Genomic DNA, 27132 nt, shown 5'->3' on the forward strand with positions numbered 1-27132 from the left:
AGGTATCAAAAACATAATAATAATAATAATAATAATAATAATAATAATAATAATATGAACCCTGAATCATTTGCATTCATCTCTGCATTTATCTTATTATGCGGAGTGCATTACTGGGATACGTTATGAGCACATTTAATTTAAAGTAAATATTTCAGCCAAGTAAAATGGATATTTTGGCTCATCTGAGGCATTCATAATCATGTATGCGACAGAGCTTCTATCCTGTAAATGAGGACAACAGAGCGTTCATATAATCATTTGCCAGTTTCATGATGCTATTTACAGCATCTAGGAGCATGTGGTTTACTTCTGGATTCAGTGAATTTTCCTCATGGTAGTTCTTCACTGGATAAATGAAGCACATTGGGACCCCTAGTGCATTATGGCACACTTCAATCTGGATACACATACACACACACACACAAAGCAAAAGAGAGAGAGAGACACACAAACACACACACAAAGAGACAGAGAGACACCATGAGATCATGGGATATAGGATAGACAATTTTTTTCCATGGCATTATTCGGTTTAAACTGTGTGTTCTATGTTTCATTTAAGATTACATTGCTTTGAAATGGTACTTCATTAAAAAAAAAAAAAAAAAATGGACTGAGTTGCAACCAAATTTTACTGGATAGGTAAATGTTTTTCTTTGATATTATATGGGTATACATAAGGTGCTTTCGCACTGGAGGAACTTTTCTATAGTTATTAGAACAGTTGGAGGTACTATCATAGTTCTTAGAATGCCGTTTTGAGGGGCTTTTTTAGCTCCTACTTCAGGGTAGGAACCCTCCCAGTACGTAGAAACCATACATGATGTAAATGTATGGTGACTGGTCCAGACGTAAGTATGCGTGGATTCCAACTGCAATTTTTCCATGTAATATACAAAGTTTTAAAACGTCTTAAACTTAGTTTTTGATATTCAAGGTCTAAAGATGTCTTAGAATGTCTGGAATTGTAGGAGGGAATGCATTAAATTTGATCTGGTGCAGAATGAATGAGCGTGTCTACTTTTTTGTTCAGTTTTTGTTTTATTTTACTGGTATTTTATATCCTACAACAATGACCATTTCCGCAACGTCCAAGATATATTTATTTCTACATCAAATAGGTAAAAGGAAATGGGGAAAAAGGAAAAATAAATTAAAAAAACAAACAAACAAACAAACAAAAAAAAAACACAATACTTCCAGCAAGCAATGCAGGCTCAGCCATGGACAAATGCAACTTCAATGAGAAGCGGTTGGAGGGTGTCGCATATCGTGGCTGGCTGAAACCATCCAGCAATTTGTATGAGGCACGATTTGAACTTTGTGGCAAAACATTCAAACTTTGGGCAATGAATTGTAAAGCACAGAATTCTCACATGAAATCTGAACAGCACAAGAGCCATGCTAGCGCCCAAAAAAGTACTATGCCCATTGAGTCATTCACTGCTACTGCGATGGTAAATGCAGGAGAACATTTTTTTTTTTTTTCCATTGGACTGGGTATACCGCCATAGAGTTTTATTTTCGTTAATGAGAAGGCAGTTATGTTACCTAATGGGCAGTGAATATTTCTGTCATTCAAATTCAATAAAATTCAATAACTATGTATACTGTGGTCTAGTTTGTCTTTTGCTGCAGCAATGGTATTTTTTTTTCCTTTCACAGGCATTGAAAAGGTCTGGAAAGTCATTAAACTTGTACTTTAAAAATGTGTAAATACCCTGGTTAGCCATGTAAACAACAGCTTTTAGCTTGACATTGCTATACCACCATCAGCCGGTTTACATCACTTCAGCATTCCTACTGTCATCCTTGCATCCACACACACACACACACACACACACACACACACACAAACACACACAGGGACTTACTTTCTCTTTGACCTTGGCACTGCGGTAAATCTTCTTCAGATCATCCTTCACCAAGGGGCATACATCATCCACCTTGGTCATGATTACCACTTGAGGGATCCCTGAGACAGAGACAGAAATGTTAAATAGAGATGTAAAATAGCTTATACAAAGGAGCTATATAGAGGTCGAGAAATGAAACACAGGTGAGGATAAATCAGACAGGCACAGCGTGTAGGGCAAATTGAGATTAAACAGAAATTATACATGTTGTAAGCAGCTCTGTATTGTTTTCCTTCTTTTTTAGCCCCATCAGATCTGTTCTTTTTCTTTTCTTCTTCTTTTTTCTTTCATTTTCACCTCAACCAAACTAAATTGTGAGAAAACAAAGATTTGGGGAAAAAAACCTAAATCTGAAAAGGTGTCCCACTGTTACAAAAATTAGATTTTGGGCTTGGTCAAATCACTTACCCATATCACTGGCTGCCTCTCTGATGGCCCTCATTTTTTTGAAGACATCGTCTTCTATTAGAGAGATTGTGTTTGCTGGTACCACACTCACTAGACAGTGAACTTTATCTGTCAGGCTGGGATTCGGGTTATAGTCTCTGTCCTGGTCCGATGGTGTAGAATCTGAATGGAACTGGCGTAAGACAGACAGATAATGACCTTATATGAGGGTGTCCATGTGCATTTGTATGTGTGTTTGTTTCTTTGTTTGCTTACTTTGTAACCTTACCTTATATTTATCCTTCACATGGCCTTGTAATATTTTAGTAATGACCTCAGTGTCCATACCACCTTTTTCTTCCAGACCCTTAGTATCACAGATGACAAAGGGCATCCAATCTTCATCTCTCTGAAACTGGAATGTTCTGTACTAAAAAGAAAGAAAGAAAAGTGAAAATAAAATTCCTGCTCCTGTCACACTAAGTACATCACATAATAACTGAGTATGATACTAATTGTATTCTAAAACAGTGAATGTTGTGTGTGTCATGTCTGTATGTCAATCTCGACACTTTAAGAAAACTCCAAAAGTTATATTACCATTGCAGTGGAATTTGAGTCATAAAATAAAATCACTAATATGAAGGAAAAGTTCAGATTTCTAATCAGAAAACACAGCATCAGTGATTTAAAATAACTGAAGTAGCATGGCCTCACTCAGTATTACAGTGATATCTATGTAGGAAAGGTGAAAGCAAATACAATGTAGTTTTCATAGCTTGTGAAATGAACTGATAATATTTGTTTACTATTAACACCATTTAACCAAACAATTGATATGAGTTATGTCAATGATAATGATAATGATGTGAATAAATGTAAAATTGAACTCAAGAAATTTTGATAGTGTATTCATATATATGGAGTTAGAACATACTGGAGCGTGATACTTAGGTAGTGTGTAGTTGATTCAATATTGCATATTTGTGGAATGTAAAACATAGAGTCCAATAATAAAGCATAACTGATTAGCATTTCTACTTACTCTTGTAGTGAAACTCTTTCCACCTATTCCATCAGCCAAGGCACCAGAGGAGATAAACCCTTTGAAGATACTGTCAATAGAGTTGATAAAGCTGGACTTTCCTGCTCCAGGTGGTCCATGCACAAGGATCCGTAGAGGGACCTCCTTTGGCCTCAATGAACAGAGTTCCTCAAACATCCTTTTTACCTCCTGGACTTCACTGGGGATACAGAAAAGGAATGTCTCCCTTAGCACTTATAATTTATTCTTACTGTTATGATTTAAGATTATGACCATTATATGATTTTATCACCTCTGTAATATCGCTAAAATTAGGCCCTTTCTACGTGTGGCTGATTTGGAAACCATTGTTCACGCATTCATCACATCTTGCCTCGACTACTGCAATGCTCTATGCTCTGGTCTGCCTGCCTTTATTACAAAAACACCTCAGCTGGTCCAGAACACTGCTGCCATAATCCTGGCCAGAACCAGGAAGTTTGACCACATTACACCTGTCCTTGCTTCCCCTCATTGGCTCCCAATTCATGCAAGGGCAGATTTTAAGGTCCTCTTATTAACATATAAAAATCCACATGGGCTTGTGCCAGCCAACCTATCTGACTTAATTACACCTTATAAGCCCCCTCGTACCCTGCGTTCTCAAGATTCTGGACTATTAGTCATTACAAAAGTTAAAAAGAAGTCTGCAGGCCACCGAGCCTTTTCCTACCACTTTCCCTTCCTCTGGAATAGTCTACTTATAGTCTTTTAATAACTTTAAAACCAAAATAAGGACTTATCTTATGGACAACATAATTATCATTTGAATTTGTTATGGACATGGAAAAGCCTTTTGAGAATATAAATAGTGATACTGGGCTCTATATAAACTTTTTTTATTATTATTATTATTATTATTATTATTATTATTATTATTATTATTATTGTTGTTGTTGTTGTTGTTATTATTATTACCAGTGTTGGAAGTAATACATTTTGTAATGGGTGACTGTAATTCCACTACTTTTTGCAATAACTAGTACTTACTTTTATCTTGCATGAAAATATTAATAGGCAACTGCAGACTGTAGCAGGGGGTATTCCAGAAAGTGAAAACTCCAAGTTTGTTAACTCAGAGTAAGTAATAAACCTTCTAACAGAACAACCCCATGGCTTTGTTTTGTTTGTAATTAGCCACTAGTCACATATACCACAATTTCCTTGCCATCAGATGAGTTCCAGATGCTATGTCTTTACTTTTTGGTTTCATGAGATGATCAGAAAGGATCATGGACTTACTCTTGTTTGCTGCCCCCGAATGTCCTCCACGGCTTGTCAAACTCTGTAAGAAACACATAACACATAACACCATTTTACTGGCATGTCTTTTTATGACACAGATGAACCCCTGTGTCCATCTTTCCAAGTACATATGTTGTTTTTTGTTTTGTTTTGTTTGTTTGTTTGTTTGTTTGTTTGTTTGTTTGTTTGTTTGTTTTTTGAGGCTGCACTTTTGTGAGACTGTGATTCACAAATAACAATTCACAGTCAAACGGATCAATTTTTCCAGGCTATATCAACTTTGTGAAAAAAAACTGGGGCACTGAATACTTTTTGAATCCACTGTATATCCTGCAACGGCTTTGGGTGCCTTTTGATTTTTACTTTAACAGCCGTAATTTAATTTAAAGCTTTACTATATAGGCATGAACCATGTTTAAAACAGCATTGACAAGGAAGTTGGACAAAAATATAGATATGTTTACCTTCTTTAATGGTGACTCTGGCAGAGCATTGGACACTGCCGATGTGTTTTTTTACACAGTCAATGCTGTACACTCCTCCATCTGCAAGTTTTGCTTTTTCAATTGTAAGAGTGAATATTCTGTCTCTCTGACACATTTTGATCCTTTCATTCTGTGACAATGTCTCGCCATCCTTCTTCCACGTTGCTGTGGCTCCACTTTTGTCCACCTCACAGCTGAGAGTGATCTTCGCACCTATGCACACCTCTTGGTGTTGAAGTGTGCTTATAACTTTGAAGAGAGAAATTATATTGTCTATGCCTGTGAATAATTCTTTTTCTCACTATATAAATATATATATGTATATATATATATATATATATATATATATATATATATATATATATATATATATACACACACACACACATATACTTTTTTTTTTTTTTTGAATCTTTGTTTTCTTGAGTTCTTCACTGTTGATTTTCACTGTTATAACTGTTATAAATAAATAATGCCTCTCTGACAGATCCTCATCATTCATCATTTAAGAATGCTTTAAAGAACATGCTGACTAAGTGACTTCTACATAGTGCAACACTCTGTAATGGATACCTGCTAATGGGCTAACTGACTGGTGAGGCCCATGTGGTGTAAGTGGACTCAAGTGTAACTGTATTGCTCTGCATATGTTAAATACAGAGAACTTTATGCAAGTAATAGGCAGGAAAACTTCTACCTTTGCACTTATCAGTGTTCTTGCTCGTATTCACTGTCCCTGTTTTATGTAAGTGGTATGTAACAAGGAGAATCTACAATAAATTATGATTAAGTAAAATGTGTAACTGAGAAAAATAAAACATTTGTATGATCTGGTTGTAAATGACATGTACATGTGCTTGAAGAGAAATATTTTTGACTCACTTGATAGTCCCATCTCTGGTGCTAGAAGAGGAAACATGACAAGCAATTAGTACATCACAGTTAAAACATTACACTTCCGATGCTCCGATGCCCACTCATATTGGCACAGTTTGCAATGATAAATAAATCCCCTTAAACCTCCCATAAAGGCACTATACAGTGCACTGCCGCTGCCTGAAAAACCCCTATGACAGCTGGATACCATTAGTTAGGACAGTCAGCTAGCCACCTGTAACTCATATAAACATACTACATTAGGTGTAATTGTCAGCACAATGAAATGAGCATTCCTTTCTGATCACCAGAAACAAAAGGAAAAACAAGAAGAGGAGGGAAGATGACACCAGGATAGTGGTATAATTATGATAGAATTATGATAAATACACCATGATTAGACTGGTTTTACTTAATACTGGTTGTGCAGGCAAACGTGCTAACATTAGCTAGGTAACGTGTCAGTTCATCTTATTAAGCATTACTGTTCTGATGAGTCACAGCTTGTGACAACATCTCTTAAAACACTTATTTTCTAATCAGCTGACAAGTTTTATTTGCTATTTTCAGAATGACACACAGGTATAGGCTATTAAAAGGCAAGTCACAAGTTTAGGTTTTGAGAGGTCCACCATGAGCCAGGAAAGGCTTTCAGGGCTTCCTCAAATCTCTATAGGACAGGGGTCAGAAGATCTTCGGACCTGCAAGATCTAATGGCAGCATTTGCTGCAACCAAGGCACGAAGGCAGCGCTCCTAAAGGTTTAGGTCAGGGTTCAGAGGTTTTACATCCAGTTATTTAATGTAAATTAATGCTTAAACTTCACATCAAATCTTTTAAGTTGCATAAGAAATTTATTTGATGGAAAGAGGTGATTAGCATAGGGTAGTTGCATCAACAAGGGGTTTGTTGTGATTTTATCATGTATTTCCGTGAACAAACCACCTTCTCTCAATAGTATATGTCTGCAGAGCCACAGTTTTATGCCTAACAGCAGTTTCACACCAGCAGTTCCAGGCCAGTGACATTCAACAGATGTGCTGACACTTGTTTGGGGTTGTCTTAGCGACTATTAGGCTAATCAACATTTCAATCGTTTTAGGTGCATTTCTGAAAAATTTGTGATATAAAACTGAAGTAAAACAATGCTAGTGTCATAAACACTTTTGAATCTTTTGTGGTTAGGGGTTAGGGTTAGACGATCGACCACTGGCCTGAACCTGCGGGTGTGAAACTGCTGACGTGAAACTGCTGCTGTGAAACTGTGGCTCTGCAACTCTGCAGTCAGACACTTCTCCCTTTTTTTGCGGTCTTTAATCTCTTCTTATTGCTATTCCAGTGGTGTAGATTGTATTTTTCTCAGCAGCGACACTTATCATTTAGGACGAGACTGCTGTAAGTCAAGTGAACCTCAGGAGTGAATATAAAAGGTTGTAGCGCTGTGTTGACATCACAGTTTGCGTGTGCAATGACCAATGCGTCAAGCGTAGCGGCGCCTTTAGAGGGGAGTGAGAATTTCATTTAAATGGAAATATCTGTAAAAACTAGAATTTTAAGGAAAAAAGCATAGGAGATAAGGCAGTCTCAGCATGTTGGGACAGGGGAAACAGGAAAGTAGACAGTAGACAGGGAGAAAGGAAACAGGACATTTAGAGTAGACACGGATTGAGGACACAGCACAGTCAAAGAAGAGAGAGTTGTAGATAGAACAGTTTAAGGGGACTGGGACAGATAACTTAACTCATGAAGAACTTGAAGAAGTCAGACCTAAACAACCAAAATGAGTAGAAAACCCACAAGAACAATTTGGCTGTCAAGAAAAGGTTTCATGTGGCTTCTACATTTTGGTTTCCATGCAGACATTTCAGTGAGCAGCACTCCAGGGATAACAGGGTTAATTACAGTTACATGTCATAAACGACCTGCAGTGTGTGTCACAAGTCCATTCGGTGAAAGACAGTATTGATGGAAAGCAAGTCTGTATTCAGAGACAGGATATGTGCATGTGCAATTTTTTTTCTAATTACAGTTCATTTTATTTAATGCCTCTTCAGCAATTAAAGAGATCACTTTTGAAATCACCCATTCATTTTTCTGAGTGTCATCTTTGAATGTTTGGAAATTTCCTTATGTTTAAGTTGGCCTAGAAAGGCTTAGTGAGAGTGAGAATAGCCTAGTTCCTGTAGAAGTGTTTCTTCCTCTCTATATCATCTCTTCAACACTGATGCTATGATAGTTTTACTTTCAGTTTCCTTCTCAAGAACAGTTGTCCAACTATGTCTAAAATGTATTGTTTGGATTTATGTTAAAACAAAACAAGACAAAAAAGCTGCATCAACATAACATGTAATTTTTTTTTTTTTTTCCCCACAGATGTGCGACAACTATTACTCTAATTTAATACATTTTGTTTGCATTAGTCATTTTGAAGTATTCACTTCAATCATGTTGATTTTATAAGAATTTACTTAAGGTTCATGAATGTGGCTGTAACATTTTATTTTACTGTCTGCTAATTACCAGGTAAAAACTAGGAAATGAGATAGTAATAAAATACAGATATTGGGATAGAAATTACAAAATAATTTTCTTGTAAGTACATAGAAACCGACTAGGAATCTAGATGGCAACAACCATAATATTAACCGTAAATCTAACCCTAACCTTAATTCAGCCCTGACCGTAACCCTCACCTAACCCTAAACCAATGATGACTTTAACCCTAACCCTAACCATTTAGTTTCCGAGTAGGTTTCCATGTACTTCCTAGATAATAACTTAGTACTTGCAATGGGTACTTTCCAAATAACTACTGCATATTTAGTTGCCATCTAGTTTCCTAGTAGGTTTCTATGTCCTTACCATAAAATCATTTAGTTTTAAAATGATTTAGTCGTATCCATTTTTTTTTTCTTTTTCTTTTGGAACCTTCCTAATAACTATATTTGTATTACCATCTCATTTCCTAGTTAATACCTGGTAATTAGCAGACTGTAAAAGAAAGTGTTACCAATGTGTATGTGTGTGTGTGTGTGTGTGTGTGTGTGTGTGTGTGTGTTTTTCCCCCTTAAATGTAATTGCTAACTTCCTTCTCAGTGCAGCATTGTTGAGCGGTAAACACAGGTGCAGTGCTGAGACGCTTAACCTACAGCAAGTGATGGCTTGTTTTACATACCAAAAAGAAAAATAACCTATAATGTAATAGTAAAGGAAGGAAGAATAGTTCCTCGTCCAGAACTCACCCGGGTAGGAAACAGGACACAGAAGAACAGAAACTGTATTCACATTTTTAAAGTACGACTTTTACTTCCTACTTTCACTTTTGAAACACACTCTACTACTTTGTCAGATGCCGTTACTTTGTCATATTGCAAAAAGTCTCATTATGAGGAATCAAATATTCTGGTAAGCTAAAAAAAAAATAGTGTATGCATAGTGATATATGGACATTCTTAATTTCTTGCTTGCAGTTCTTGCCTGCTTGAGTTCGTATAGTGTATAAACCATTCATTTACATTGTCCTCTCCCCCTCCACTGGCCTCAATATCAGGCCAATTTCTCTACCATGAATTAAATGCAGATCACACCTCCAGTCGGCTTATTTATTCTTTTCCATGTCTCACACAAGATAAAAACAAACAAAACAATACAAAACAGACAAAAACAACAACAACAACGATAACGTGGGGGGGACTTACCTTTCCAATAACAGTGCTTATTTACTGAACTGTTTCTCTCTGGTCAACCACCCTTGTCCTGTATTTCTTCTACTTTAACCTCCTCTCTGAGGGTCTGTATGTCTGTCTGTCTCTCTCTTTCACTCTCTCTCTCTCACGGTTTTCTGTATGTATATCTCTTCCTGTGTGGTTGAATAACATAACCCTTGTTTTTTGTTGCAACATTTCAGTGACTGTGTTAAGAGAGGCAAAGCAACCCCCCTCCAAGACAGGATTGTCAAATAATTCAGGAGGCAGAGAAATGTTCTTCTTAGATTGTCATCATAAACTTCTTACTTCCAGCAAGAGAAAAAATGTTGCTGTAGTTATATTTATGAATGTGTAGGTATAAGACGAGAAAATGCAAACATTGTCACTTAATGTGAAAACTGATCAAATGCTGCAAGAGTGATTCTGAATAAGTTGATAAACTGAATGCTGCCATTTCAATATTTGCTGAATTATGTGTTTGTTGATTGCTTCATTGACTTGATATATGATTAAGAGGAAACAAGTGCACAACATAACTGTTCATACTCTAACAGTTAGTATAACCCAGGGCTTTGACCAAGCAATGAAACATAACTGAAAAAATTGGAGGGGTATGTGCCTCAAAGATAAGTGCTAACAAAACCACATGCAGGAGGGCCAATGTTCCTGTCTGTGCAATGTACACAAAGGCTGCTTTTGTGTTTTTGTGCTTACTTTTATCTGCTGTATGTCTTTGAAAGGTACTTGAATTCGTTTATCTATTATTGAGAAATTAAAAAAAAAGAGAAAAATGCTTTAATTTCAGTTGGAAATCCCCATTACCACTTCATCTTGACACCACCATCTGGAGCCTGCCCACGTGATTGGTTAAACGCTGCAGTCTCTCTCTCTCTCTCTCTCTCTCTCTCTCTCTCTCTCTCTCTCTCACTCTGTCTGTCATGGGAAGGCTGTCTATATGCCTCTTCCTGTGTGGTTGAATAACATAAAGCTTGTTTTTGAAAGCAGTTTTTGCTGCAACATTTCAGTGATTGTGTTCAGAGAGGCATGGCAACCCTCCTCCAAGTGAGGCCTGTTAACTCATGTTCTAATTTAGGATGTAGAGATATGTTCTTCTTAGGTTGTCATCATAGTACCAAACTACTTACCTCCAGCAAGAGAGAAAAAATAAATGTGGCTGTTGTGCTTATGAATGTATTAAAGACGAGGTATAAGATGACAAAATGCAAACATTGTCACTTACTGTCAGAACTGCTCAAATGTTGCAAGAGTGTGATTCTGAATAAGTTGATAAACTGAATGCTGCCATTTCAATATTTGCTGAATTATGTGTTTGTTGATTGCTTCACTGACTTGATATATGATTATTGTTTCCTCTCACCTACATGTACATAGCTTCAGAAGACTATAGAAAGGTTGAATATATAAGCTTGCATTGAAAACTATTCTCTGTGGGTGGACTGTGACACCGAGATATTGATATTATCAGTGAGATGTTGAAACATGACCAGACAATGTAATTTGTATTTAACACACCCTAACATTAAGAGGAAACAAGCGCACAACATAATTGTTCACATTCTAACAATCTCTTGCCATCTTCCACAGGAAACTGAAAACCCACCTCTTCAGAACCCACTTGTCCCCCACTGCCTAACCTCCCTTTCTTTATATATATATATATATATATATATATATATATATATATATAAATTCTAACCTTGTCTTGTGTTTGTGTTTGTCATTCACTGTCAAAGAATTCCAGGAGCGTAATACAAAGGGTAAATTAATGTACAGCCTTATTGTGATCTCTGTTTATGAGGATCTGACTGATGCACTTATTGTAAGTCGCTTTGCCTAAAAGCGTCTGCTAAATACCAAATTGTAAATTGTAATACCCAGGGCTTTGACCAGGCAATGAAACACAACTAAAAAAATTCGAAGGGTATGTGCCTCAAAGATAAGCACTGTCAAAACCACATGCAGGAGGGCAAAATTTCCAGTCTGCACAATGTGCACAAAGGCTGCTTTTGTGTTTGTGTGTGTTTGCTTTTACCTCCTAATGTCTCTGAAAGGTACGTGAATTCATTCATGCATCACTGAGAAATTAAGAAAGAAAAATCCTTGAATTTCAGTTGGAAAACCCCATTTCCACCTCATCTTGCTGCCACCATTAGGAACCTGTCCACATGACTGATTAAATGGCACATCACATGTTTTCAGCTCACCTTACTTTGACACAACTTTAAATCTCGACATGTAAAGACCCCAAAAACCTAACCAGTTCTACAATTTTCCTGAAGTTGCTTACTGTCAGCTATAAGCTTGAGGCTTCCCAGATAGATAGTCATTGGCCAAATGTAAGGTCTGGACATAAGTAACTAGAATCGGACTATCATTTTCTGGAACCAAACTACTTTCATCATAGTTCTTTTTCACTGGAAAAATGCTATTCATCGGGATGCCAATTCTGTTATGATTCTCTGGAGATATAGACACACAAAGAACGACAAAGAGACCATTCATGTGATCAGTATTCTTTTTCATTATGTTTCTTGAAAGATTTCTTGGCGTCACCCTAAAACTAATTGTTTAGAAGACACTTAATTGTCTGCATTAATCATTGCTGTTTGTGAAATTACAAGAGTATTGAAGGGTATTTCACATTGCTGGGAGTCTAATACGGGCCGGCTCCACGGGGGAGGGGGCAGGGTGGGCCTGGCCCACCCAATCACAAGGCTGGCCCTCCCACCCAAGAGGGAGAGTTCTCATCACAAGGATATATTTTATTTTATTTTATTTTATTTTATTTTATTTTCAATTTATTTGAAAATGTATCTTCCTTGTGCCGATAAGCCACCCCGCCACCCCACCCCTCACAGCAGCAAACACCCAGTCAGTGCAGAGACATGTGTCACTGACATTTTTATACGACATTAGAGTCTGTCTGGCAGAATTGCACCTCTCAACGGTCATGTAAGTTTATCTACCAAGATTTATATTTAAAGTATTTTTAAAGATTTATTAATAAACTGAAAATAGTATCAGCAGCCAGTTTCCATTTCATTTGTCTCACCAGTTTTGGTTCTTTTATCGTCTTTTTGGTTATTTAGCAATTGCCCGATCATAGCGGTGATCTATCTGTATTGTCGATGATTTGACCAAACAAACCCCAAGCCAGCCAATTTTTAAAACTTTTCCACAGCAAGTAATTGGAGCTAGGGAGAGATGTTTCTCTGTTACGTTGCCAAATGGGGAATGCTAAAGTGTAGAGGCTTAAAATTATTGTATTTTAAGGAAGATTATCATACACGAGTAATAACCAAGACAGAGAACAAATGCGTAATCTCAAGAAACACGTATTTACTGAGACAAACGGCTTTTACAAATGCGATGATTATCATACATCTGCCAACGCGCAAGCTAGCTTTGTTGATTGCTAATAAAGCCACAATGGAAACAGGACACTGTCTATGTTTTATTAAATACACCATTTCACTTGTTGGAGTGCAGGGGGAAGGTTAGGGTCAAAGCAGCAGGGAGACCAGTTCCAAAAATCGAGATTACCAAACCAAATGGTAAGGTCAGTGTGTTCAACACCACATAGTATGAGAAATTCATTTTTATAGTATATGGTCATGTAAAGGACAAAACCCAACTGTCATTCTTACAGGCAGCCCAGGCAGCTCACAATGTTCTGTGGTCAGACCACCTCTTCAAAAAATGTAAGAGCAGCTGTCTCAGCATAACACTGGTAACTATATCCCAAAAACACACCAGCTAGAATGCCAGCAAGCTTTTATCTGCGCTTATTGTGCTGTCATTGTGCGTTGCATGTCTTTTAAGTAGATAGTTCACTAGTTTTAGACCAAAACTCTTTACAGCTGCCTTAAATGCGTATGGGTTTTACATGCCTGCATATGCCCTCACCAAGACCCCACCACCACCAAACTTCACGGAGCGCACCTTCCTTGCTCCCCTACTTTTAACAACCACCAGCCGCCACTGGTATATGTGTGTAATGCCATTTTTTATAGTGCGCATGATCAAACCTGTCTCCGCTTGTGTAAACATGAATTTTTAAAGCTGTGTGAGTGCTGCTAAGCCAAGCTAAGACTTCATTCTAAAGAACTCTACATTGCTAGAGGGTTAGACATATCTTGGTGCATATATAACCTTACTATGTATGTTACTGATTGGCACATTAGGTATGTCATGCTTTATGAGTTCCATAAAGGCAACAATGCCACAAAAGCTGTGAAAAATGTACAAGTTGTGTATGGTGGAAATGTTTTGAATGTATGAAAGTGCCAAAGATGGTTCCAAAAATTTCAGCAAGGAGACTTTAGTTTGAAAGATTCTCCTCGCAATGGGCACCCTGTGTCTTTTGATAACGATCTGCTAGCAGCCGCTGTTGCAAGAAATGCCAGTGTAATTTTTGAAGAATTGGCTAACTTAACTCCACCTCATCTAGCATTCATCACCATTTGCAGGAACTTGGAGTACTGTCTAAGCTTGGCAAACAGGTTCCACACGAACTTAGAAGAATTTTAAGTGTCAAAGGCAGTGGGTTTATAAAAGGGAAACCCTTTGAGCATTTGGTGGGATGTGTCTGGTGTTATACCGTACTGAAATCTTACCACTGAACCAAACAATCACAGCTCAAATGTACTGTGTACAACTCGGTTGACTGAAAAGCTGATGGGAAAGAGATGTTCTCTGGTCAATCGAAAGGATGTCATTTTGCACCATGACAATGCACACTCTTATAGTGCAAGAGTCACTTGTAACAAGATTGAGGAACTTGGTTGGGAAAAGCTTCCTCATCCTCATATTCTCCTGATCTTGCACCTTCTGATTACCACTTGTTCCAAAGTTTGCAACATTTCATTAGTGAGAAACAGTATGCCACATTAGAGGCACTTAAATCGAGCCTCCGTGATCTCTTTGCATCCAAACCACCTGAATTCTATAAAAATGGCATTTTGAAGCTTTCAGAATGCTGGCAGCATATTTTTGATTCGAATGGAGAATATACAGTATGCTTGATTAAAACATTCATTTATACTTGTTTTTCATTCTTTCTAAAGTCGCTACCAAATATGCCATTACTTTTGGGATGACCTGATATTTATTAGTCCAGATACACCTGAGCAGTTGGTCAAGTTAAGCAATCATCATGCAGTACTTAGTAATACAATAGGACATTTGTTAAAAATAAACAATGAGGTAAGTTAATATTTATGCTGTATCATGTTTCTGACTGCAGTCAAGACCCCTAATCATCTGTTCAAGATGGTACCTGTGGAGTTGACAAAGCTGGACATTCCTGCACCTGTTGGTCCATGTAAAAGGATTTAAATAGGCTTAATCATTGGTTCCAGGGAAAGCTCTGTCATCATCTTGTCTTTACTGTTAAAAATAAAAGTACGGTCATACTTAAGGCAAGTTTATTTATATAACACAGTTCGTACACAAGGCCATTCAATGTGCTTCACACAAGGCACATAAAACATCAGATAAGATAAATAAAAGCAAATAAAATGAGATAATACAGCGTATAAGGGAAAATGAACAAAGAATTAAAACTGAGAAGTAAGCGAACATATAAAAAGAGAACAGGTCAGGCAGTGCAGAACAAAAACATTATAGATAAGAAATACAGAGTAAGCAAAAACACATTAAAAAAAGAAAGATACCACAGTGTATAACAGATAGAGTAAAAAAGAATTAAATGGACAAGTAAGAAAATTCATAAAAAGAATAAAGGACAAGGTGCATAGGCAGCGCAGAACAAAAAAAAAGTTTTAAGTCTAGATTCAAAAGTGGTCAGAGTTGGGACGTTTCAGGTTAGTACTGAAGACTACAGTTATTCTGTAAGGTTCTTGTTGTGGTTAACTGTTGCAGATTTAGGATAGGGAACTGCACTAAAAGGAATGAAAAACCTTCAGAAACAGTACCTCTGAGAATGAGCTATAGTGTAACACTTTAATGTGTTGTTGATTATTTAAAAGACTGTCAACAGCTGAACCTGGTCAAATGGTGCAAGTAAAAAGCCCAGTAAACAGTCATCTTTATAATATCAGATCAAATTTTTCAGACTAATTGCTGATCTTAAGTAAAATCCCTTGTCCTCACAATAGAAATAAAAAATCTAAAAATACACGTGACCATGTGTTTATATATATATGAGAGACGTCCAGTTTTGTAGATCTCTCTCACATTTCAGGGAACTTCAACTTCATTGTCCCTTTTTTACTTCAACTTTATTGTCCTCCACTCTCTTCCAAACTCTACAGAAAAAAAAAACAAAGAACAAATATTACTACAGTAATTCAAGTCAATTTTCCTGTTTTAACTTGGAGCCACTGTTCACTGTTCAAGTTCCAAATTATGGTGCACATCATTTATTTTTCTAGTACACAGAATACAACTCAAAACTGAAGGCAGACATTCAAAAATTAATAACTTGCTTTCTATTGCATTATATGTCATTTTTACCCTTACTTGATAAAATGATTTTTGAAATACTCAGCCTACAGGGAATGTTTTTAGGTGTGAAAGAGCTGTTGTTTCCAAAGTTGAGGTTGAGAACATCCAGAAGCATATTATGTGGTCTGCAATATCACAGTAGGAACTGTCTTAGAAATATCAAATATTTCTACTAATACGCTAATCATTTTCATTTCAGTCATTTTTAATGATTAAGGAATCTGTTGCTCATCCATATGCCATCTGTTCTCTCATATATTGCTTTTCTTTGTTTTATTGGAGTATATTTGTGTTAATTTGTATTTAATCTTCACTTCATTCATGGACGTAATAGATTATATACACAGACAGAAGTTTACCTTGTGGAGCAATATCCATGACCTTTTCACCTGATACTTCACAGGTGTAAGTGCCACGATCTGACCTCCGATCTTGCTTGATTGTTAGAATCAACTTTTTATTATTCTGGGTGATTGTAACATTTGGGATCTCAGACACCTTTTTATTGTTCTTCAGCCATTTTGCTGTAGCTCCATTTTGGTTCGCCTCACACTTGAGAACAACCTTATGTCCTCCACGTACCGTTACATCAACAAAGGGTTTGACAGTCTTGGCTTTCACTACAAGAAAAAAGAATGTGTGAATAATGAGCAATGACATATCGTAATGTGTAAATGTTTACACTAATGTTCTGTTCCCTGTAGTTTAAAACAAACACACACACACACACACACACACACACACACACACACACTTATTTTTTAAAGTCTTTTAAATGTATTTAGTTTATTTATTTATTTATTTATTTAGCCCCTAGATGGTGTTATTGGTAAACAAGTTGTTTACTGTAGTTACAAGTGGGGGGTATTTCAGGAAGCGGGTTTAACAAACTCAGAGTTTAATTCTGAACTCTGAGTTGATGAACCCTGAGATGGGAAACTCTGAGTTTTCGGTTCCAGAAAAGCTGATCTGAGTTGGTTCCATCAACTCTGAGTATGTTAACTCCGAGTTAAGCGCATGCATGACAATTATAAAAAGCCATCATCAATGGAGCTCCGATACTACGATTCACCATGGCAACCGGCGAAAACAAAAGTCGTTTTACTTCACCCCGCTGCAGTTAGAAATTCTGATACGTGTTTATGGCGAGTGTGAGCACAATTTGGGGAGGCACAGTGAAGCAGCGAGTAGCACTGTCGCCTCACAACAAAAATGTGTTTGGTTGGGTTCCCACCTGCATCGGCAAAGGCGAGATAATTGTCGTGGGAGAGAATTGCTGCCCGAGTCAATGCGTAGGTTTGAATGCAGAAGTCTATTCATTTAACATGTAAGCACACTTTCTTTTAATATTACAGGTGGAAGTGGTGGAATGTAATTGAATAAAATTCTATTTTCTTTTAGGAGCAATCCCACGGGCACAAAGCGCACTTGGCAGCTGCTGAAAATTAAATATAAAAACATAGTTCAAACAGGTAAGACACATTTTGCTTAGGCCTATAGGCTCATGATTGTACCCCATTTTGGTTTTAATCATATTTGACATATTAAACCAAGTAAATGTCATTCAGTGGCTATTTCAACTTGGAGTAGCTTTAACCCCCCACATAATGCTGTTTTAAGACACACAAATGTCCTCTCACCTAATATCCTGCTTAGCAGATTAACATTTGGGCTGTAAAAAGTCCCAGAGATTTTGTCAATTATAGTAGTTTAAAGTATACTGAAACAAAAAGCTCTTCATCACAGGATGATGATGAAGACACGTTGTCTGCTGTCTCAGAGGGATTCACAAAGGCCTACTGTGGTTTACATTAATATCATGTATGGTAGCTACTGATTATTTCTCTCCCTATTAAAATGATTTTACATTCTTGTGTGGAATTTTGAGTTTAAAATGCACATTGAAGGGATGACACGTTCTTATCCTTTTTAACAGAGCGTGACTGGGCATTACCAGGAGGAGAGTCCATCAACCTCCACAGCACAGACTGACACAGTGAGATGTTCAATAAATGCCAGGTTAATTCTGCATGCAGATCTGTAGAATTTAATGTCATCCTTATGTTTTCTCAGTTATGAATTAAGGAGGAAAATGGCTACAGCGGACTGAGAAATGATGCACTTGCAGTGGCAGATTAAATGGCCTATCTTGAAATTCAATTACTGGAACAGCAGTTAGAGGTGGGTGCATGGTCACAAGTGAATTGTTAATTGTTGGAACAATCTAAATATAGTAATTGTTGCATTTGTAGGAAATAAAGACCCAATAAAATGTGACTGATTTTTCTTCATTTGACTGCTGGGGGTGGTGGTATCTTAATCTGTGAAATGTTTTTGGCAAATTCTCTCGGACAACTCTTCCATCCAGGACATCTGCAGGGTGGATGGGACTGTCTTCCTCAGGATCGTTCGTTTGTGCGGCAAGGTGTTGCTCTCCTCTAATTGTGGCAATATTATTCTGGAGAACAACACATGGCAAAATAATGTCACACGCCGTCTCTGGGGTTACCCTGAGTTTACGCAGACGCTGGAGCCGGGCTTTGAGCATGCCTATTGTCATCTCAACCCAGGCTCTAGTCCTGCAGTGGGCCACACTGGAACGTTGTTGGGGGCCCAGCTCAGGGTCAGGGTAAGGGCTCAACAGAGAGGGCTGGCATGGGTACTGTCACCAAGCAGGTGGCCATCAAACTCTCCTGTAATTATATAGTGGATACATTTTAAGGGTGTTAAAAGAGGGAGACAAGGAATGGTATTTGTGCAAAGCTTTACTTAGCATGTGCGAATCTGTTGCTCAGGGTACACTAATGATACATTCGTATATCATGCACAGAGCTGGGCCACTGGCTTCAACATTTGTGATCAAGTGCACTGCATCACATATGATCTTGACAGTCCAGAGAATGAGATATATTAGTTGCAGTATATTATGATGTATAGTCTTTGTTATTGTAAGACAATAGTCAGTATACCTGCACATTAATTCTGTGGAAAGACTTCCTATTCACATAGTCAACTTCATTAACTGAAGGAGCAGTAATAGGGATCTGTGTACCATCGATGCAGCCCATGACACTGGGAAATGCTGCAACATAAAAACTAACGATTGATCCCAGTCTGAGGTCGCAGCAGAATGTCATGAACACGACATAATTTAAAATATCGTTACCTTTAACTGAATGATTCTATATCAGTCACCTGCAATCCTGTGTAACTCCTCTTTGATGGTCCTTAGAGGTCTGACACTAGGAAAATGTGCAGTAGCCGTTTAAGTACAAGGGACACTTTTTTACGGCTCTACAAACAGTTGCTTTCCCGACATACTCGGCGTCGCCAGTGTTAAAGTAAACTCCCATCCGCAAAAAAAAAAAAAAAAAAAGAAGAGCAAAGAACTTGCTCCGATCTGAGAGCAAGAAGTCCACGGCGCAGTTGTTCGGATAAATGATAGATTGTGATGAAAAACGGTAACGCTCAATTAGGTACTCATCAGGGATTTATAATACATCTAATCGGGGTCTCAAATTCCTCTCCCGACGTAAGGCTATGCGAATTAACTTGGTTTCAACACCGATCGGGTTAGCGACGAAAGGAGACGCCATGTTTGACAGATGCTTCAGGTTCAGCCGGAGGGAGGAGTTAGGGAGAAACTCAGGGTTTGTTGAAGAAAACCTGCCAGCGAGCAGGTTAGGTTCACAGAGTCAATTACCACGGTAACTGAGCCAGAGTTTGAGTTACCTTGCTTTCTGGAACGGAAAACCCAGAGTTTCCTTCATCTCAGGGTTGACAAACTCAGATTTTTCACTAAACCCGCTTTCTGAAATACCCCCCTGGTCTGTTTTAGTGTTATGGTAAGTGCCTGCTATGCTTGCAGAAAAAGGCTGGATGCATTTGTGGGTCAGTGTTCATTTTATTAAAGTTAAACATAACCAAAGGTTTCAAACTTACAAAATGCCGAGTTGGAAGTCAGACAGACAGAGAAAACCAAATGCAACATCAGGTAAACGCCAAACAGCGCAAGAAAAAGAAACAGGGAACACCAAGGAGTGTATATACAGAATTAAGCAAGACAAAATAAAGACAGGTGAGACCCATGATAACTGATAGGGCCAAAGCAAAAGGAGGAAACAGAACTTAGCCAAAACAGGACTAAACCAAGAAACCAGGAAGTAAACAAAGACTTGAACCACAACTGAGCACTAGAGGAGGGAGGGGGGGAGTGGGGGGCAAGAGGAACTAAAGAAACAAAGAGGAACAAAAAGGGACAGAGATGAGCAGAAAGGAACAGGGCGTGACAATGCCCTCTAATATTTCAGTCAGCCATCTTGTATTTGTTTGTCTTGCAAAGAAAAACATTTTTTGAACTGCAGAGAGTCTATGCAATATCCAAATCCATCCTGTCAAATTTGTGTGATGGTGTTCGGCAAATCCTTCATCTCTAAAAATTTTGGATGAGTTTGTGTATTCAGGTAATAAGGGCATATATTTCACTGATCTGTGTTTTGACAGCTTGCATGGAATAGCATACATATCCATCTGGGTTTACACCACTGGTGTTCCAGCCTCTACACATGACTTATTTCCTGTGAGCCAAAACAAGCCCAAGTTAGTCCCAAAATATCTAATTAAATGAATGTGGTCACATTCAATGTGAAATAAGTAAGGGAAAAAAAAAAAAAAGGCAGCCCTGAAAACACATTGGTTAGACGAAGGATATTGCTGGCCAGGGATGGCAAAGGTATATCCAGCATATGTATTCACCTGCTATTAATAATACAAAACAACATGTCCAAAACATTTTAGCATACATGAAGATTAGATGAGGTTAAGTGGTTAGATGTCTTTGAATTCAAATGTTAAATGTGGTAAAAAAAAAAAAAAAATGTGAATTGAAAATTGCCCCAGTGAAAGCTTTGTATTGGATTAAATTCATTCTTTGAAATCAAAAAGCATGGCATGAAACCAAGCCTTTAGAGAAGCATCCTGTTTCTAAAACAGTTCTTGAATTTCTCATGAAACTCATAATTCTGAAGAATTCTGAATTTCTGTTTAGAACTTGAAAATTTGGATCCAGGAATATGCCAAAATTGTCTGGCTTTTGCTGAAGTCTAATGAAGCTGTAGTATTGTATTATCTTAGTTCTGATTTTTCTTCAATATAAATATAACAGTCCAATGGTGGTCACATACTAGTAACAAGGGGAGCTCTGTGACATCTTTGAAAACACGATGATATGTTATTTCCTGGATGAACATCATTAGAAACCAAGAATGATGACAATATGTGTTTCATAGAAACAGATATTTACCTTTAACAGTGATTCTGCCAGTTCCCTTGTCCTCTTCTTTCCCATGTCTCATAGCAACAGAGAAATCATCTCCCAAATGGGCATCAGTGTTGCATGGTTCTTTCCATTCTGGTGAGCCTCTATTTTTGTTCACTTCACCCAATGGAATGGCATCCTTTCCTTTGTCTGAAACTGATCTTGTTACTGTAAGAAGCAAATATGTATTCTTCAGAAATGTCCGCCTTTTTCAGTACAACCAAAACAACATTTGAGGATTATGGGTAGCAGTAGTTATGCATGCTACCACCTAGTGCATCATTTTACCCTATAAACCAATGGCTTCATCATGCAACATAACATTCTTGAAAGAAAGAGTCATTCGTAGGATTTCATCTGCAGTTCTGAAAGTGGCCAAAGAGTAGGCTGTGTGTGTGTGTGTCTGTGTCTGTGTTTGTCTGTGCTTGTGCTTGTGTGTCTGTGTGTTAATATGATTGAAGAGAACCATTCTTACTTACTACATAAGTTTGATCCCATATTTGTCTCTAGGGTAGGAAACATTAGTATCGTTAAGTGAACTGTACATATTTTAGTTACTGCTACAAAATTTTCTGTTATCAGTCACACTTTTTTCTGCAAACAGAATGAACAATGGACTTGCTTTTTGGCAATACTCAAGTGAAAGACTACCAGTTTTAGCTGTTTTTCATGTGAAAATGAAAATCTTTGCGGAATAAATAACAATCATACCAAGAAAATGTCAGTAGTTTCTTTTATGTTATTGTCCATAATGCACATGTTTACTTTAATAAACAATAAATACATCAAATTTATTTAAACACTCCATTTCAGAAAATAAAGTCTAAGGAAATTATTCATTTCGTAGAATCATGACATTTCATCATATCTTGTTTGTTATCAGCTTATGTCATTGAAAATAGTGTCTGTACGTTTTGTTGGTGTGTTGTAACAAATAAAAGTGAGTCTGTAATCATGTCTAATCCATAAGCAGGTTTTGTTTAATACCAGTTGTCCCAACCTTTTGTTCAACCTTTCTCATAGCAACTCGTGGATATCCGTAATCTCGAGATCACACTGTCTCGCGAGTGGTCATTGGTTCATCTCCCCCATTAGGATTTTATGTTTCTGGCTCCTTGTTCTCTTCAGAAACATAACCCAGTGACATTAGCCATTGTTATCATCCGTTTGGAGAAAGATAGAAGGCATTTTCCTAAATCATCTGAAGTTAACAGAAAACAAAAAATGTCTTTTAGAAGCATAAAATGATGCAAGTTGGTCTTTTTATTTATTCAAATTGGTCTTGTTTGTGGCTAAATCTTAAAAGAAGAAAAGAGATGTTTATGAGGGACTATATTAGATTTTTAATGGCCTTAATGAAAAATATTCAGGGCTTCCATAGGAGTCTGGTGCCTGTGGAACAATTGAATAGCACCACAAATTGTAAATGACGTTTAATTTTGTTTTTTTTAAACTAACATTAGCACTGGTCAGCCAAAAACTGATCTTGAATTCCATCATTATTAACCCTGCATTATAGCCCTAAATAACATTTGTCTCTTCGAATGGCTATACTACTTTTGTGTAAAAATTGTCTGACCTGTGAAATGATGAACATGAGTCCAAGTCCACATTAAAAAGGTTTGAGATGCACTGATTTTCTAATGGACATTTTTTTGTGACTAAATGACAAATTCAGTCTTGGCAGCTAAGAAATTACTGTGATATTTTATTTGTTTATTCATCTCATTCTCACTCATTATCTAAGCCGCTTATCCTGATTAGGGTCGCGGGGGGTGCTGGAGCCTATCCCAGCGCTCATAGGGCGAAAGGCGGGGAAACACCCTGGACAGGTCGCCAGTCCATCGCAGGGCAGACACACAGACAAACACACTCACACACACATTCATACCTAAGGGCAATTTAGTGTCTCTAATTCACCTAACCTGCATGTCTTTGGACTGTGGGAGGAAACCGGAGCTCCCGGAGGAAACCCACGCAGACACGGGGAGAACATGCAAACTCCTTATTTGTTTATTCATTTATTTAAATAACTATGCATAGCCGTATGTGACTGGGAAATTAAGACAAATCATATAAGACAGGAAGAATGCATGCAGTGTATTTTCTCGGATATACTTTATGGCTGTAACTAACTTCTGTTTAATCCTGGATTCAGACAACTTATCAGAACTCTGATCTTTTGGTCAAGTGACTTGAAGACCACTTTACATTTTTTTCCCTCTAATATTACAAAAAAAAAAACCCAACAACAACATCAAAAAAGTGGTCTGTCCCTTCTATGCTACAATACAAGACAGTGACATTGCACGATGTTTCTGTTAAAGAAGGTGGGCTACTGAGGTCTGAGGCCTTTTCTCTCTCTAGTGTGATACTGTAATACTTTTACTTTCAGTGTCAGATTCTATTTGTCTGTGTATGCATGAGCGTATGTTCATATGCGTGCATGTGTGGTGTAAAGCGCAATGAAAAATCTTTATAAAAGCCATAAATTTGTAAAATTAAGAGTTTGTGTTATCTGAGGACATATACAGCCAAACAGCCCCCTCTAAGTTATGCAGTGCTGCAGGTATTTCCGCAAATACATCTGATTCAGCTAATTGTGGAGGGATCAAGTGTGTCTTTAGCTAAAACCTTAAGGACAATTATTTACCCCTGTTGCTGGCTGAGCTTTGCTGTTGTAAATTGTACTACGATCATTATCAACACCAAAGACTGCTAAGATGCTGCTGTGTGGAATTTTATACTGGGTCCTGTGTATTTCAAAGCAGCTCACTTCATCACTTTATAGTTTTCTGGAGCAAAAACACAAATGGCCGATAAACCTACCTATTAGCTAGTAAAACTTTGCTCTGCAATAAGTTTTTATATGCTCTGTAAACATTGTTAATTTGATTTACAATATTATTGAGCTAATATACTTTCAAGTTTATTCCAACCATGACTGACAAAGTAATATGAATACACACTCACACAAACAAAAATCATGGCTTATCTGCTCGATCAAAAATCTTTTAGCTGGCATATTTGCTTGTCCCACAACTCTCACATTGAGATACAGACCCATGGCTTACCTCTCTATTAAAAGTCAATGAAGTACGCAGTAAGTTGCCAACGAGTTTCTGGGGTGTATGTCTCACCCTGTGTCTGCTCCTGAATACTTTCTGTATCTGAGTTTTACTTTCTCTTTCTTCTGCCTTGGGGTTTTATGGGTGTGGATGAGCACAGCCTTTTTTTCTTGTAAATGCTTTACTTCTCAGAAATCAACTGCTAAAGTTTTTTTTTTTTTTTTTTTCCCCACAGTAAAACGCTTTCAGACAACATGCTTCTAAGAGTGCAGCATACCTGTTGGTTGTTATTCCATCACTAGACAAACATACTTGATAAACTGTTCACAAGTTGAGAAATTAGTGCAACGTGTATCTATCATTTTCTCTTTGTTTTATTGCAGGCTTCTTTTGGACCTGCTCCAGATGTTACATGTGGGGAAAAAACTGATACTTTTGATGTAGACTTGAAGGTCCCAAACAAATATAATTCTTAGAAAATTAACAAATGTGCTGTTACATAATTTTTTGATTTATTGGACAGTGACCATGAGCTCCAGAAGTCTGTCTGTCTGCTGTCTATCAAGTAGTTTTGTTTTCTTTGTGTCCTTATACTTTTTGCCTTTAATTCCTTTTATAATGTGAGCAGCACACATGTCCTGAAATGTGATTTTATTGACCTTTCTTGGGTTTTGAAAAGACCTGTCAGACACATTCCAAATCTCACTCCAAATCTGCAGTTGCTTTCTGAGGCAATTTGGTTGTGGAAGAGGAAGGGCTTGAGGAAGTTGAAGGGTGAGAGGCCTGAAGGACTTACTAAACCCAGAAATGTAGTGTAGCATCAAGTCCCATTCATGCACGTCTTCAGTACAGGGCAGCTGTGGTCTAAAGGTTAGAGAACCGGGCTCGTGACTGGAGGGTTGCCAGTTCAAGTCCCAGGACCAACATGGCTGTGTGCAAGGCACTTAACCCCAATGCTCCCCGGGCGCAAGGAATGCTGCCCACTGCCCCTGTGTCTGATGTGTGTGTTCACTACTGGTGTGTTGGATGGGTTAAATGCAGAGAACAAATTCACTGCTCACTGTTCAGAGTGTGTGTGGACAATCACGTACATTTACATTTTACAGTAGCCACCTGCTTTATCATCCTTTGACTGTGTGATCAACCCTCTCCACCAAGCCATAATTTCAGGGTGTTATAGTGAGGAATAGGAGTTGCTTCACCAACTGGAGTCTAGAAAAACGGTCTACCAAAAGCCAAGAGACAAATTGCGCTCCCTGGTCAACACCTGATGGGCCATAGTGTAAGATGTGGCTTTTTGGAGGGTAACTGCCTCTAGGTAACAGGTGACAATCAAGGATGAATGGGATGTACTCATGACCCATGGCTGATATTTGAAGTTCTCCCAACAGGTCCATGATTATGTGCTTAAAGGGCACCTGAATGATAAGAAACAGGACCACAATCATTGTGTCTTGCGCTTGGGTCCACCACCACTCCACACCCCAACATGGAGTTTATTTTGAGTCTTGGTTTACTTTCAAATAAACACTTAAATCAAATACAGCTTTAAGAAATTCATAGTAATGCTGTCCTCAAAATACATGTCACCATAATTCCATAATTCCATATAACTTCATCTCTCAAACTCATTTGGGTCTTTGGGCAACTTTAAGTCTTAAAAATTTTACACTATTTATTGTGTGGCAGCAGATTTGATATTAGGAAAAAGAAAGTACTTGATCATATAAGTCCTCAAACACATTGACTCAGACAGAATCAATATTTTAATGCACATCTGAAGACAGTCTAGAGCTACTATGGGTGTGTCTGTTTGGTGGTAGGATTTTTATTTTTGGCATAACTGGGGAGGCACTTAACTGTTAAGAATGTTTTTAAGACAGAGAAAAACAAGCATCATTACACATTTACAAAGGTTTTTGGCAGCCTTTATGGAGCATACATGTGATATTTATGACCAGTGTTACTCCTGTGTCCAAAACCAGCCATAGCCCTTCATTAGACTCCTGTCAACTATGCTGTGAACTAAGCTGTCAATAAACGGAGTGCAACAAATACACGGTATAACACACACTAAATCAAATGAATAATGGAGTCTTCAGTATGATAAGGGTCAAGAAGTTGGTACATGATATGTTAACTCTTATTCAAGATATAATTAACAAAGAAAAAAAAACATTTTCATACAGTGTTGCTTACTGTGCAGGATAGTATAAAAAAAAAGACTTACACAAGCATAACTTCAAGCATAACTTCTCATGAACTAATTACAGAATCACAATGACCAACTTAAGGTGCTTTCACGCCTACCTTGTTTGGTCCAGACCTTCCAAACTTTTCAGTTTGGTCTGAACCAAAATAGCAGGTGTGAAAGGTGCCTTGGACCATGGCCTGGATGAAAGGACCAAAATTTGGTACAACCAATAGAGGTGCTCTTGGTCCAGATCCTGACCTGAACCATGGTATGGTTCGTTTGCAGTGTGGGAACAGGAAGTTGAGGTAGGCTATTGTCACCCATTAAACAACAGAAGAAGAAAGAGAACCCAAAGAGAAGTA

At 37.7% G+C, this 27132-nt stretch overlaps 1 protein-coding gene across 1 annotated transcript; it reads right to left on the reverse strand.

Moving 5' to 3' along the window:
- Positions 1-220: 220 nt before the first annotated feature.
- On the reverse strand, positions 221-26024 carry LOC115821635 (titin-like). The gene is made up of 9 exons (XM_030785440.1): positions 25844-26024; positions 16551-16811; positions 5100-5369; positions 4633-4675; positions 3352-3550; positions 2596-2736; positions 2328-2499; positions 1878-1978; positions 221-400 (listed from the first exon to the last, which is right to left on the reverse strand). The coding sequence occupies exons 1-9, from the start codon at positions 26022-26024 to the stop codon at positions 221-223; spliced, it is 1548 nt and encodes a 515-aa protein (XP_030641300.1).
- Between the last annotated feature and the right edge of the window lie 1108 nt (positions 26025-27132).

This window comes from Chanos chanos, chromosome 9 (genome assembly GCF_902362185.1).
Source record: "Chanos chanos chromosome 9, fChaCha1.1, whole genome shotgun sequence".
NCBI classification, from domain to species: domain Eukaryota; kingdom Metazoa; phylum Chordata; class Actinopteri; order Gonorynchiformes; family Chanidae; genus Chanos; species Chanos chanos.